The 13,632-nt window shown below is 37.6% G+C and overlaps 1 protein-coding gene and 1 pseudogene across 1 annotated transcript in view; one reads left to right on the plus strand and one right to left on the minus strand.

Moving 5' to 3' along the window:
* KIF6 (kinesin family member 6) overlaps nucleotides 1–13,632 on the plus strand; it is a 178,916-nt gene that overhangs the window by 120,029 nt on the left and 45,255 nt on the right. Inside the window, exon 15 of the mRNA XM_075089133.1 lies at nucleotides 2,202–2,257. Within this exon, the coding sequence (XP_074945234.1) occupies nucleotides 2,202–2,257 (56 nt within the window). The remainder of the gene's footprint in view (nucleotides 1–2,201; nucleotides 2,258–13,632) is intronic.
* On the minus strand, nucleotides 3,049–12,300 carry LOC142055528 (adenylosuccinate lyase-like; annotated as a pseudogene).

The raw sequence follows: 13,632 nt of genomic DNA on the forward strand, positions 1-13,632 counted from the left end.
ATGGAGTTTGTTGGACTGTCATAAATTAATGCCAAATTTCAGTTTATTATACTGTGCTGGTTTACAAACTGTTGTGGTTGATAAACAGATGCATGGCCCATTCAACTATTGTCAGTAACCTATGAAAAAGGGCTGGATAGATAGCTGGCTTCAACTTGTCTAGCTAAATCTCTGTGAAAAAAAAATCAGAGTCAATAGTCAACAGAAGATTTGCCTCAGGAATTACTAAGTAATTGATGAACTTACTCTTTGGCTCATGGGAGCTGAGGGAAAGAAAGAGAGAGGTGCTTTGGGGTGTTTCCCTTTGACATTTATACAATCTTCAAGGCCTGCTTGGGTGCTCTAAGTCAACACCAGTGGAAAAAGCTTACATAAATGTCTTACAGATGCTTCAAAGGCTTCTACCTTCTTTATGTAAGAAACAGTAAGTACTGAGGAACCTTTCAGCTTCAGCCATTTAGCCATGTTGAGTTCAGCCTTGAAAGCGAATGTTTGTGAGTAGATAGGAATGCAGGCACCTGAAATTCTAACTCATTCCAGTTTTACAGGGAAATGGACTAACTGAGAAGGGGCAATTTTCCAAACCCCAACTCCCCAGGGGAAAGTCGTATTTCTTGACTCTGTTTTGCCATTATTTGAGTTAGACAGAAATACAGTTTGTGGGTTTCCTCAGTTACTTTGGCCAGACCAAGACTCTTCCAGATCAGCTGAAGGCTTGCATAACAATTAAGTATTACAGTTCTGCCTCCACATTCAGCAAGATTCAACTTGTACACATCCAAGTAACAATTCAGAGTTTCATATCAAGCCTAATGTCCTACAACAAATGTCACAATGCAACAAATCATCCTTCTACATTTTAAACTATTACTATTTAGGCTATTACAATGGATATTTCCTTGAACAAGCCTCAGTTCTCTCAGAGACTCTTCAGAATTTGCCATTGTACCTTGAATTGACTGACATTATTTTTACAGCAGAATATGCTTGGCATTTGAAGCCTGACATGTATGCTATTTGTCCTAAACAGTTTTACATAGTACTGAGTTAAATAAGTGTAGGAGAATAATTGTGACAGCAACTGCTGTAAAAGATCAGAAAACTGACAGGAAAAAAGCACAAAAGGAGAAGGCATCAAGTTCTACGAGACTGTAGGGAATGTAGACAATATAAGTGAACTTGTAAGGCTCTGTAGGCAGCTGTTTTTAAGGGTATACTTAGATATGACACATTTCCTAAGGAGCAAGACATACAATGAGCAGGATGCTTAATAACACTGAAGTGAGTATCACTGCAACACCATGTTGCAAGCTGAAAAAGAAACTTCTGATCATTAAAATATTTTTCATAGCATGTGAAGATTTCATTATTTGAATATAACAAGGAAGTGGTAAGTGAATTAATTTAGAAACATACCTGGTGGGAATTTCACATTTAAAAAGAAATATTTCCATTTTTGATATAAAGTCAAGATATTTGCATACTACAAAAAGGGAGTTTCCCAAGACTGGTTCATTGATTTGTTTCCATCCTTCTCAGCCTGCCTCTTGCTTGCTATTTGCATATCTTCATGTGGCTAGCTTTGGCTTGTGTTGGTATTTGAGCAGTAACTGAATATCATCTGAAAGTCTGCATTCACATAAGGACTATCTGTAGAAGAACAGAATAATTTAGTTCTGTCACACTCTTATATTTCTGTTGAAGAGATTTCATAGTGACGGGGATGTGCAATTTCACACAGCACAAAGTGATTTGTTAGCAATATGCAAATTACAGGCTGAAATTTGAAAATTTCTGGTGAACAATTCTGTACTTTCAAACATTTGCTTTTTTTCTTTTACTTTTATATAGCTGTATGTTATAACATTGCAAGTAATGTAGCATATTAAAATTAATATAGAGTAATATGAATATTCAGAGAATCCAATTGTTAGAATTGAAATAATGTAATTTTTAAAACTTAGAAAGTCAAATAAAAGTTTTGTCTGTCTAGTAAACCTATTTGTTGCATGGTTTCTTTCAGAAATGGTTTCTTTTAGACCAGACAATCTTTTCTGATGGAAAATTGTTTCCAACTAGTTCTACTTAGAAATCAAAAAGTAATCCTGGGTAATTTTGTATTTTATTGTGAACAACTAGTTTAACTAGTTTAACTAGCTGTTCTGTAGAATAATTCTGTATCATTATGCTTGCATTGACAGGTTTACTGAAGCTAAAAGCCTTGAAGCAAAATTAAATGAAGTGAGAAATAGAATAAGTGAGTACATCTTACCCTCATTTTACCTTTAGCTGGTGAAATCACAGCATTCAAAGGATATAGGAAGTGACTCTAGTTTCTGAAAGAAAAGTCAATGCATTACTAATGTTTCCAGTGAGGTAAATTGTTATCTGATGATAGCAGTAATAATTCTGTGTATGAGTTTTGATAATTTCAAATACCATAATGTGAAAAACAGCTCCCTTCTTTACTTGGCAGGATGTCTGAAATTTCTCAGAAGGAAAAGTTAAGATATTAACACTGGATTTTCTAAATTTTATTTTGTGGTAAAAGGATCCAAAAACATAATTTCAAATTGTCATATCTATGGATTGAGGATTGTATTTATCTATAAATTGATACAGCTTCTGACAAAAGGAGATTTCACTGTTGAACTACCCTCTGCACTTTTCTTGCACAGATTAATTAGAGCAGTTCTGAGGAGTGCCTCAGACTGGTAAGGGTTTTTGTCATTTTTTCGCTCTAGGGCCCCAACAGCATATGCTTGTCTTCCAGTTTCAGATTGTTCAAAGGCAAAAATCACTTACAGATACATTCAACCCCAAGCTAGGACTTATCTGATCCTCCTAGCAGCCTTTGATATGTCCTGGTTGATCTCTGAGTCCTGTTGATTCCAAGCCTGTAACTTCTTTCCTAAAAATTGGTTACCCAGGCTCTCTGTCAGATGTAAAACACAGTTTTGTCCTCTATCCCTGAAGTAATTGGAGATCAGGTCCATGTCCTCCTGTACGCACACATTCAGGTGAACCAAGTCTCTTCAAGCATCCAGATTACAGGCTGTAAGGGACTAGATTTAAAAGTAATCTGTCACCCAGGTCCAGTGGCGCAGACCTTGCTCTCAGTTTCTCTCTCCTTCCTCTTTGGGTGGCACCAGCAAAGACATGGACAATGAAGTCATTATCATCTCTTTTTGTCTTCTAACAGCAGTTGATTTCTGGGAAAGGACAAAAATCTCATGGCAGTTCTGACAAGTCCTCTGTACTTTCACTATAGCTATTCTGTGGTCATGAATGGTAGCTACTCCCAGATTCCCCTCCCAATCACCTTCAGGTACACCACAAGTCCCTCAGAGATATTATAGAGTATCTTTAAAGTTATGCCAGCTATGAGGAAAGCCTTACCCATGTTGGCACTGTGTTTTCAAACCACAGCAAAGGATGTTTGGAAGGGATCCAGAGCCAGAGACATCAGGTGCTGAGCCCTGCTCCAGCAGTGTTCTGAACACTGGCTTATTTCTGTAAGACATGACAGCTGAATCAACCTGCCCTCCCCCAGTAGGCTCATTTGCCTCCTTCAGACTGGCCAGAACATAAACTTCAGTACAGAACTTGTGCATGGATATCCACAGATTGGCCTATGCAAGTAGGATTTCAATATTCACCTTGCAACTATGGGTATCTCCAGTGTCCATATGAGCTCATTTAAATCCTGCCAAGTAGGCTTTTTCCCCTAGTACACTTAGAAAAGCGAGTTCAGCCTACTGTGGAAGACAATGCATGTTATTCTTCAAGTAACAGGAAGCATCTCCAAGGTGAATAATGCCTGCAGCTTTCAGGCAGCAGTGTGCACAGGGGTGAACATGAGCCATCACATCAGGATACAACCTCTTGTTCTCTGCTGCCATCTTGAAGTCCACATTGTCCTCATTTACTCCTGCCTCCTAGATTTACCTATCTGCGACAAGCCCAAGAGATTTCTTGGCCTAAATCAGGTAAAGCCAAAGTCAGCACTGAGTGTCAAACTTCTTTCTCTTGCTGAAGTTGAAATCCAATTTGGAGCAGGCATCGTGAACACCAGCAACAAGCAGCCACACACAAGCACATCTTTCCCAGTGCCTGGGGCTGCAGGCTGAGGTGCTTGAAGTCAAGAGCCTAGCAGCCACCTTACATACACCTTATATCTGTTGCAAATGTCTTAGGGGAAGAACAAATGTTTGGAGGGTGTGGAAGACCGTACAAGAAATAGTGGGACACATGTCAGTCCTTGAAGGTACCACTTATAGTGTCATGCTGGGACAAGATTTGTAAGTCTCTTGAGATTTGCAGGAGTCTACTGCGGCAGATTTCAGAAATAATGAAACAAAGCAATGTAGGTGTAGCCTCTCAAGACTCTGTTTCCATGGATCCCAGCAAAAGCTAAAATACATCTTTGGTTTGGGCTGAGTCACTATGGGTTTTTCCCCAGTAAGTTACACAAAACTCCTGATAGCTATAGTGCAGCAGAGTATGGATTTTGCTGCAATTAAAAGCTTCTGTTTTAAAATTTGTTTTTTATTAAGTTCTTCAGTGTTAGAAGTAAAACAATGAAGCATATTTGGGGAACATGAATGATACAAAAATCTGAGTGCATATTCATATGTATATGTAACCTAAAAAACCAAACTGATCCATTGAACAAAACAAGCAGCTGTATAACAGATCACTAATATTGCGCTGAACTTGATGATGCTTATAGCCTTCTATAGGAAATTGTAATAACTTGTAGCCCACATGAATACTGAAAAGCTTCTTTAAGAAACAGACTGGAAATGTCTACATAGTTCTAAGAAAAATTGCACAAAATTACCCATTATGATCTTGTTTTGGTATATAAAATGGAGTTACAAGTGAGGTGCTTTCTAATTGAAAATTAATTTCATTACTCTCCATTTTTTTTATTTTGGTAGTAAAATGGAAAAATAGTCTTTTCATTGAGTTCATACTGTAATCCTACAGTATAAGCAAGAGATTCCATCCACATTGTATCCTTTTATAGCTACTCATATGCTGGTCTATGCAGAGTATGCAGATATACACTACTTTGTGTATGATTTTTAAGCACTGCTGTCTGAGGCTTGAGAGTGATCATATGGTCAGTCCTTCCTTCAGTTCTTTCTGTGTAACTTCATGCAGCATGTGAAAATGAGCACTCTGGTTAATATAAATACTATATTTTGTTCATCTGTCCTTTTCTCCTATCTAGCCTTTTTTGATTGTAGCTGTCAATAAATCTACATATTAGCACCTCTCTAACAATTATTAAATGTGTGCATCAGTATGACACTTTCTGGCTTCTTCAGCTTAGCCAATGCAATTACACTAGTTATGTAGTTTAGCAGCCTGAAACAATTTTTCAGTTAAGTCTGTCTCATCATAGCATACATACTCAGAAGACCATTAAAGATGCTAAGTAAGATTACCAACCTGCCAAATTTTTACTGAAAATGTGGTAGGAGAAATAAGAGTCATCTGTGGCCTGCAACCAGAGCTTTAATTTACTTTTATTGTTGTTTCAGTTTCTTTAAGCATTCCTGGCTGCCTTGTTGTGCACAATCAAGAACAGATCCCATCAATATCAGTTTCTGTTATTTCTAAGCTACACTTAATAGTATAAAACTATGCACCACAGAGGCCATAGAGCCCATTTCATGCAGTCTGATTATATTTTGAGATAGTGACAGCAGTTGTCTGTAACTTTTATTTCACAAATACGCTTTCATTCTGACTTTGGAAATATTAGTGTTTTGCACAAAAAAAGTACACAGAAGTACACTCCAACCACTTCTCAATTACACTAGCATTTCAAAAGCATCAGGAAATTAGGGCTGGAAAAAAGAAATCTGCAGTAAGGTTTTCATGGTAGGCTTTTGCTGGTGTTACTGCTTGCACAAAAAGATTAAGGAAAACAACGTCTAGATGTAAACTGGAGTTTAAGTGTAGAGTGACTATAATATCAGAAATGAGACATTGTGGCTAGCATGCCTCTTTGCTACTATACCACATATTCCTGGATTCTATCTCTTTTATGTTTAATAGCACAGCAGAGAATGCAGAGATTTTTAGATTACTTTTATGGAAAATAATATGTATGTATGAGATTTTTCATAACACTTACTTTTCACAATGACCTCTTAGAAATAAGACAGTGAATTTTATTGTAGGATGAAAATTGCCTTTTTCTGATACTCAAAACAAAAAAAAAAACACCAAAAAAAAAAAAAGAAGAAAAAGAGGGAAGTGTTTCTAAGACAGGTCATTTTAGTGATCCTGCCTCCTGCATTATCACACAGACCTCTGCATAGGCACAAATAAAGGAGCAGAGGGCTTTGTGCAAGCATTGAGGGGCACTTCTATCTGAAAGTCCATATACTACATAAATACATTATCAAAAGGCAGAGAAACCAAGTATGGATTTTGAACATGTAGACATGTCTGGATTGGTTTGAGTGAACAATTCAGAATTGTTTACATTTAAGTAAAGAATGTACCAAAGGAGTAGAGTTTAAAAGACAAATACCAAAACCAACATAAGTAAAACTGGAAAGAAATAATTGAGAGGTCAGGGAACTAATGAGAACTCTGTAACCAGCATAGAAGTGGAAAGTGGGCCAGCACTGCCGTACAAGTAAATTTTTGCCTTTCTAGTCCAACATAAAGAACTTAAAAAATGTGTATTTCCCTGGCAAAAAAAAAAAAAAAAAAAGAAAACAAAATACCCAAATAAATGCTGTGCCACTGCAAGTGTTTTTGTATTGTATAATTTCCAAAGAGTTAGGGTCTCTAACAAGAACTATAGATTCTTTTGCTATTAGTGAAAAAGTCTTAGTGAAGCAAACTTTATGCTGAAGCCAAGGATTTGATTTCAGAATAGTGAGGATATAGAATTTCTTCTCACAAAATATTGAGTGATTGTGCCTAGCACATTTTCAGTGGTCAACCTTGGCTGGCTCCAGGCACCTATCCAGCCGCTCCCTCACTCCCTTTCCTCAGCAGAACAGGTAGAAAAAATAAGAAGAAAAAGCTTGTGGGTCAACCTTAAGATGGGGAGATCACTTACTGATTACCTTCACAGGCAAAACAGACTCAAATTGGAGAAGACTAATTTAATGTATTGCCAATTAAAATAGAGCTGGATGGTGAGAAACAATGACAAAACTTCTGAAGTCAAAACTTCTCTCCTTATGAGGGTTAGCAGGAGTTTTACTTCTAGGACACTGTTATGAGTAAGGTGGTTTTACACCATTACCAAGAACATTCTGTGTGAAAGGATTCCAACAGTAAGGAGAAGTCTACATCTGAAAAAACTGCAAAGCATTAAATAACAACAAAAAGGCCCAACTGCTACTGTATTGATCACACAGCAAATTAAGGGTGGGGGAATTAAAACTGTTTTCAGTGTAAATTAAACTGATGTATTAATTCAGAATTTAGCAAGTAAAAAAGTTGCCTATATATAAGAATGTGCTACGTGTTAACTGCATTTAAGATTAGTAAAGATTTCCTGTTCATCCCTATAAATGTCTGTCTATTTTGGGGTATTTATACCACTATTAGATTTAGTTTTTTCCTAAAGGAAAAAAAGCATGCTAAATGGAATTTTGTGCCCAAAGGGAAGCAGCTGTTGTTTTTAGTCTGTCCAGAAATCAGCTTATGACTGAAGCTGGGAGAGGAAGGGCAAACTCATGTGGGAGTAATAACTGTGCGAGGAAACAGGCAGTCTTGGAATGGAAAAGGGTAGGTGGGTGGATTGTGTGCACACAATGTTGATGATGCATCTATACCCACAGGAATACTGAGATGTTGCACTGCTCTGCCTCACTTCAAGCTTTGATTTTAGTGCACAAGATCATAGGATACCAAAGCCAATTACAATCTGTAGTGAGGGCGTGTCCTAGTATTGCAAAGCAAGATTTTTGAAGAGTGTCCATTTAATTTGCTTGCAAATTATTCAAATAATTGACCTTATGTATCACAGTTAATGGAGTGCTACACTGAATCGATGAGGACTGGAGGAAGGCGAGGACAAGGCATAGCAGTGCTCAAGAATAATATTGATTCTGATTCACTGCCTTGTACCTCGCACTGTTAGTTCTGTGAATGCAGTTAGATGTAAAACCTAATCAGAACCTAAATAATGTAAAACCTGAATTTATAATCACCTAGAGTACAAGACTCTACGTACACACACATAAAAAATTATTTTGTTATGGTCACTCTACCTCCCCATGGAGGTAAGCCAAGTAGACCTACTTTTAAACTGCAAAGTAGAAATATTCTGTGCAAGGTTTTTCTTTATACCTGCACAACTTTATGAAGGGAACTGATAGCAACCTTTCTGCATAGTTAAGAAATGAAATAAGATGAAGTGAAGGCAGAGGTCGTCTGAGAGCGCTCTGTTGGCTGTGTTGTATATCCACATTGTTTTAGCTTCACATGAAGGCAATAAATTTCTTTGAGAAAGCAGAATCGGTTAGTTAAGAACTAGAATTCCAAGGATGAAATTAGGAGTGTTATGCATATTTTAGGTCATGATTATATGGACTGAAAGATTTGAGGGAAGTCATGCATAAACATGACTTTAAACTTTTGCTGAAGAAGTATATGTACTAAGGCAGGATAGAACTTTTTTCTGTTGAAGAAAAATTCCATGATTTACATGGAACCTAAATTAAATTACAATGCTGTGATGATTTGCTATTTGAAAGGAAAATTCATCAAAATCAGTGTGCTGCTTTCTTAACACTCAATACTATTGGTAGTGTTATCTGTTGATTTTAGATTAATATAAATGTTCTGAGTCAGAGACATCAGCTTACTGGACTGTTTCAGCCATGAATGAAATGAGGCTATAATAAGGGAGAAATTACTGTGCTTTGAAATGCATTCCATTCTTCACTGTAATATTCTGAGATACTTATTCTTTTATGGAAATAAACATTGGGACTCATAGCTGCTGATTAGTATAATTCACTGTTCTAGTTTAATTCCAGAAAGTATCAAGTACTTACACAGACTTATATCTGATATATGTGCTCAGTGAATTTTACTGGAAATGACTAGTAGAGAATAAGAATGGCAAGACTGGGCTTAAAAAGGGATTGAGAAACTCCAAGAAGAAACGTTACATTCCACAGGCAAACCTGGTTCAAATGAGTTGCAAACAATTTATAAATAAATGAATTCAGTATGCAGATTTAATGAACAGATAGCTCAATAATATCATTCTACAGCATTTCATTCTTCAGGTGGTTTAGTATGAATTGCTGTTCTCAGCAGAGACCTTCAAAGTCCATAGAACTTGAAATCTTGAAGTCCTCACTCAAGAAAAATTCTAGCCGAGGTCAGTTTGAGTTCTATTTGTGTAAGGATTGAAAAGAAAATTCTGAAAAGATTTCCACATTTGGCTTTATTGTTTTAGTTGATAAAGGGCAACAAGCATTAGATATAGTAGTAATTGTTTTAAGCAGACAAATAATATCACTTATACTGTGAAATATTTGCAATATAGTCCACCTCTGAGGTCTGCAAAGCTGCCTCCTTGAACTGCATTCACAGTTTCGCCAAATTTTGTACCACTGAGGCTGCTCAGCCACCTTCTCACGTTGAGAGCAATCTGTGCTGCACTTAGCCAGTCACTTTAGGACTGTCCTCTATTTAAAAGGTGGTTACCTTTAAATGTTTTCTCATTCTTCAGAATGAAGACTTTCACCCTATGGAAGTGTTGTATACTGCCCTTAAACATTACACTGAGTTCTATGTCACAAGGGACATAACTTGCAAGAACAGCAAGAGAATTTTCTGATTGTTACTTGTCTTGTTCTTTGATCAGAGTCTGTTCTTGATATGGAAGGCTCCACGAGAACCAAGCACTAACATATCCATCAGTGCTTGACATTAAAAAATGAAGGGTCCCAGATTTCCTTCACAGACAGAAATCTGAGCGGTGCGGTGAATCTAACATGCTCAGGATATGCTCAGTAAGTGCACCTGGGCACTCGTGCAGCACATGCTGTGCAAGCCATCCTGCAGCACATTTTGTAGGTGTCAAACGTATTGTGTGTGCCCAGATGACTTTTACGAAGCCTGCTCAGTGTCACTCTGCATGCATTCTGCATGTACAAAGGTTTACGAGTCCTGGATTTCTGGCTGCCTGGCAACTGCTACCCCAGCTGAACTGCTCAGAACCTGACAAATTCCAGACAAACAGCCAAATCAGCAATCTAGAACAAGCTGAAACAGTAGTTTACCATGAGAAGCAGGAGGTTTGGCAAATACATATCAGTGTAGACTGGAAGCTCTCTGAAAAAAAGATTGCCTGCCTGCTGCTTCACCACTTCTGTTCCAGCACTGAGATATATATAAAAATAAAGCCTCAATACACTTAATCTCAACTGATTTCTTCTCTCCTGAGAAGCTGCCTGCATATTGCAGATGTCCTCTGCCACTTAAACAGAGTCAATCTTGGTCTCAGAACACAACAGTTGTGTCAGAAAAGGAACACAAGTAGTATTTCCAGCATATTTAATCTCGGGTGTGTAACTATGCTGTTTACTCCTAAGGGATGTCACTTATGACTAACATAACAAAGCACATTAGCTCTGCAAAACCTGAAGCCATCTGTGAGAAAAACACAAAGGAAAACAGGCCATGGGGACAAACAGTCCCCTCAATGTAATTTCCCAGCTGGGATGTTATTCAATGTGGCCCAGTGCCTAGAAGCCCCAGTCTGTTTCTGATCTCCAGGTCAGTTTCAAAGCATTTTGTAATAAGCAAGGCATGTTTATGCATCCACCAAAAATAGCAGTAGCTGTTAAAGCTGAAGCCATTCAGCATGGGTGACACAGTCTTCAGATTCTTTCTCCTTAATTTCTTGGCCCAATTGTTTTGCAACCTAATGCTGAAAAAAACATATTCCTATGCGTGTTTGTTTTGGATAAATATCTAATCATCGTGCCATTATGACTGCAGTTTTGGAATCTATTTTTTAAATGTTACATTTTGATTTTTGGAAGCATGGAATTGAAAACACAGATAAACAGCTGAGTTTCTGCAGATTTTATTTTCTTAACCACCTTGTCACCATCTGCAGTTTATTCTGTGTTAGAAACATGCTCTACTTTGCTTTGCAGGATGCTACACCTTATTTTTATGTTTGGTTACAACTCCTTCCATTTTAACTTATTTCCTTCTTTCCATTATTAAGTATAACTTACTTTCACCCTGATTCTTTTAAGGTTCTTTTTCTACCAATGCCCAGCTCACTTCAGGCTGATTTCTGTGGCTCAGTTTAGCCAGGGATCTGTAGAGCACAGTATAAAAATGCTGATCTCTCACAGCATCTTTCATAAGATCTCTCTCAAGGTGCTGTAATGCCCAATAGATGTCATACATTTCACACAGGCCTGGCAGATAGCTACAAAATGGTAACTGGTTGCTACCATCTTGGGGCAGGCTCAGCACTGTGATGAAAGTTTCCACAACTTATTTTCTTGTTCTAGGAGCAGCCAGTTGACTCATAATATGAAGCAGAGAGTGACAGGGATATATTTTTCTTTCTTGCTAGCAGTTCAGTGAAAGTTTCATGTTAAGGAATTTTTTGTTTCTTCTCAGTGTTCATAGTGAATCAGAGTAATCAATTAACTGCCTTATTTGTAATCAACAAATCGTATTTTTTATTTACATGAGAATTTTCACTTAGAACCTTAGAAGTCACTGCAATGTGAGCAGGGCTCACATTGTGTTGGAGTAGCGCTGTTTCATTTGCTTAGTGTAATTCTTAACGCTCTGTGGTTAAGCATGAATAATAAAGTAATACTTTTAGCTGAATGGGAGTCCCCAGAAAACTGGGGCAAGATGTGCAAAAAAGGAGAAAAAACAGACAAGAACACAAACTTTATTATAAAAGCCTGTAAAGCATTACTGTGCCTTTCTGAAATCAGGAGAGAAAATCGATCTTTGCTATACTTACTGTGGGCAATGTAAACATTATAGTTCTAGCTCTTGTCTTGTTTCAGAGGTACACTAGACTGATGGCAGCTGTAACAGAGCTGTCTGTTCTGCTGCTGCTCCAGCGCAGGTTCATGTTTGGGCATTTGTCAGAGAAGACAGAAGGGAAGATGACATTCCTCTGTCTCTGTCAGTCCTTAGTGCAGGATTTGCCTTTCCTGCTCTGTTAGAGCTGAGACTGACAAGAGAACCAGGGAGCCCTAGCAGCTTCTGGCAGCCTTTCTCCTTTTTCTGCTCCTCCCTGTAAGAGGATACCATCTTCGGTAATATAAAATTGTCTTTGCAGCAGCACTCAGGGAACTTATTTTGGAAGGTAGATGTCTTTTGGCTTCATGGGCCAATGCATACGTTTATGCCAATGCTAAATATTGCCCATTGTTTCAGATTAGCTTACATATGTTTGGTTTTACTTTCAAACAATAGGCAATGCCCCTGGGTGACAGTGCATAGGCTGAATGGGTCCTTAGAATGAGAAAACACAACTTTTCAAATGACTTATTCAGAAAATACCAAACTGAGTGAATTCATTTGAACAGCTCTATTATGCTCCCCTGATGTGTTATTCTTTAAACAGAGGAACCTTATTAGTGTAACATTCACTCCGGGCCTAAGATGTTAATGTTTTCTTTGGATCTGTGTTGGAATCTACATATGTAGGAAACATTTTCATTTTCTAATTATTACAAATGATTTTCTGTTCTTCAGAAAGAGAAGTATTTTCAGGGGAAAAAGTTATGCTCAGGAAGAAATGAAGTAAACACTTTTTACTTAAGGTTTTCACTGGAATAACTAAAAGCAAATGGATCAAGGTCATTGGATTTAATCAAGCTATGAACTGCCATAACTATGAACTTGGAAGTACCTCCCAGTAACAGATTTTCTGCTTGCAGGCTGTCTACAGACTGAAAACAGGTAGTCATTGCTGGATTGCTACACTGCATTTTGCTGTTTTATTAGGCTAATGCTCTTAAGTCAGTATATTAAATATGCTCCTTTAAAGAAAAGATGCTAGATGATAGTTAATGCTATATTATAGTGGTTTTTTTAAATCCTACAGTCTTTTGTACAAAAAGTTATCTTTGATCACATCTGTCTTTAGTCCTGGATAGCCTGGGATTTTGAGTGAAGAATGAAACCTTCAGACTCTAGAGAAGCAGGCTTTAGCATATTCAGAGTAGTGCTGTCAAAGAATGATACCCCTTCGCAAGCACAGAAACAGAAAATTGTTTTTCATAGGAATTGTGGTTCATTTACACATCTGGACAGCATTCAAGCAGACTTGCATTACAGGCATACATACATACGTGTACTAAAATACAGTAGCTGTTCTTTTCTAATCAAACTGGTTCCTAAATCATGTAGAACTAGTGATGTCACCACAGCTGGCTGTGAATGTTGCAGAAGGAGTGCAATCAACAGAGAATAGCTGTATTATGAAGACATTCTCGTGCACTTTAGTTAAGGCTGAGGGAAGGTGTCTGTTCAGAGCTGATGACATCATTATTCCAGTTATATAGAATCAGGATACGTTTTAAATTGCTGAGCAATTCAAGAAGCAGACTTAGGCTTATCACAGCAGTAAATATATAC

This window comes from Phalacrocorax aristotelis, chromosome 3, assembly GCF_949628215.1.
Source record: "Phalacrocorax aristotelis chromosome 3, bGulAri2.1, whole genome shotgun sequence".
NCBI lineage: Eukaryota > Metazoa > Chordata > Aves > Suliformes > Phalacrocoracidae > Phalacrocorax > Phalacrocorax aristotelis.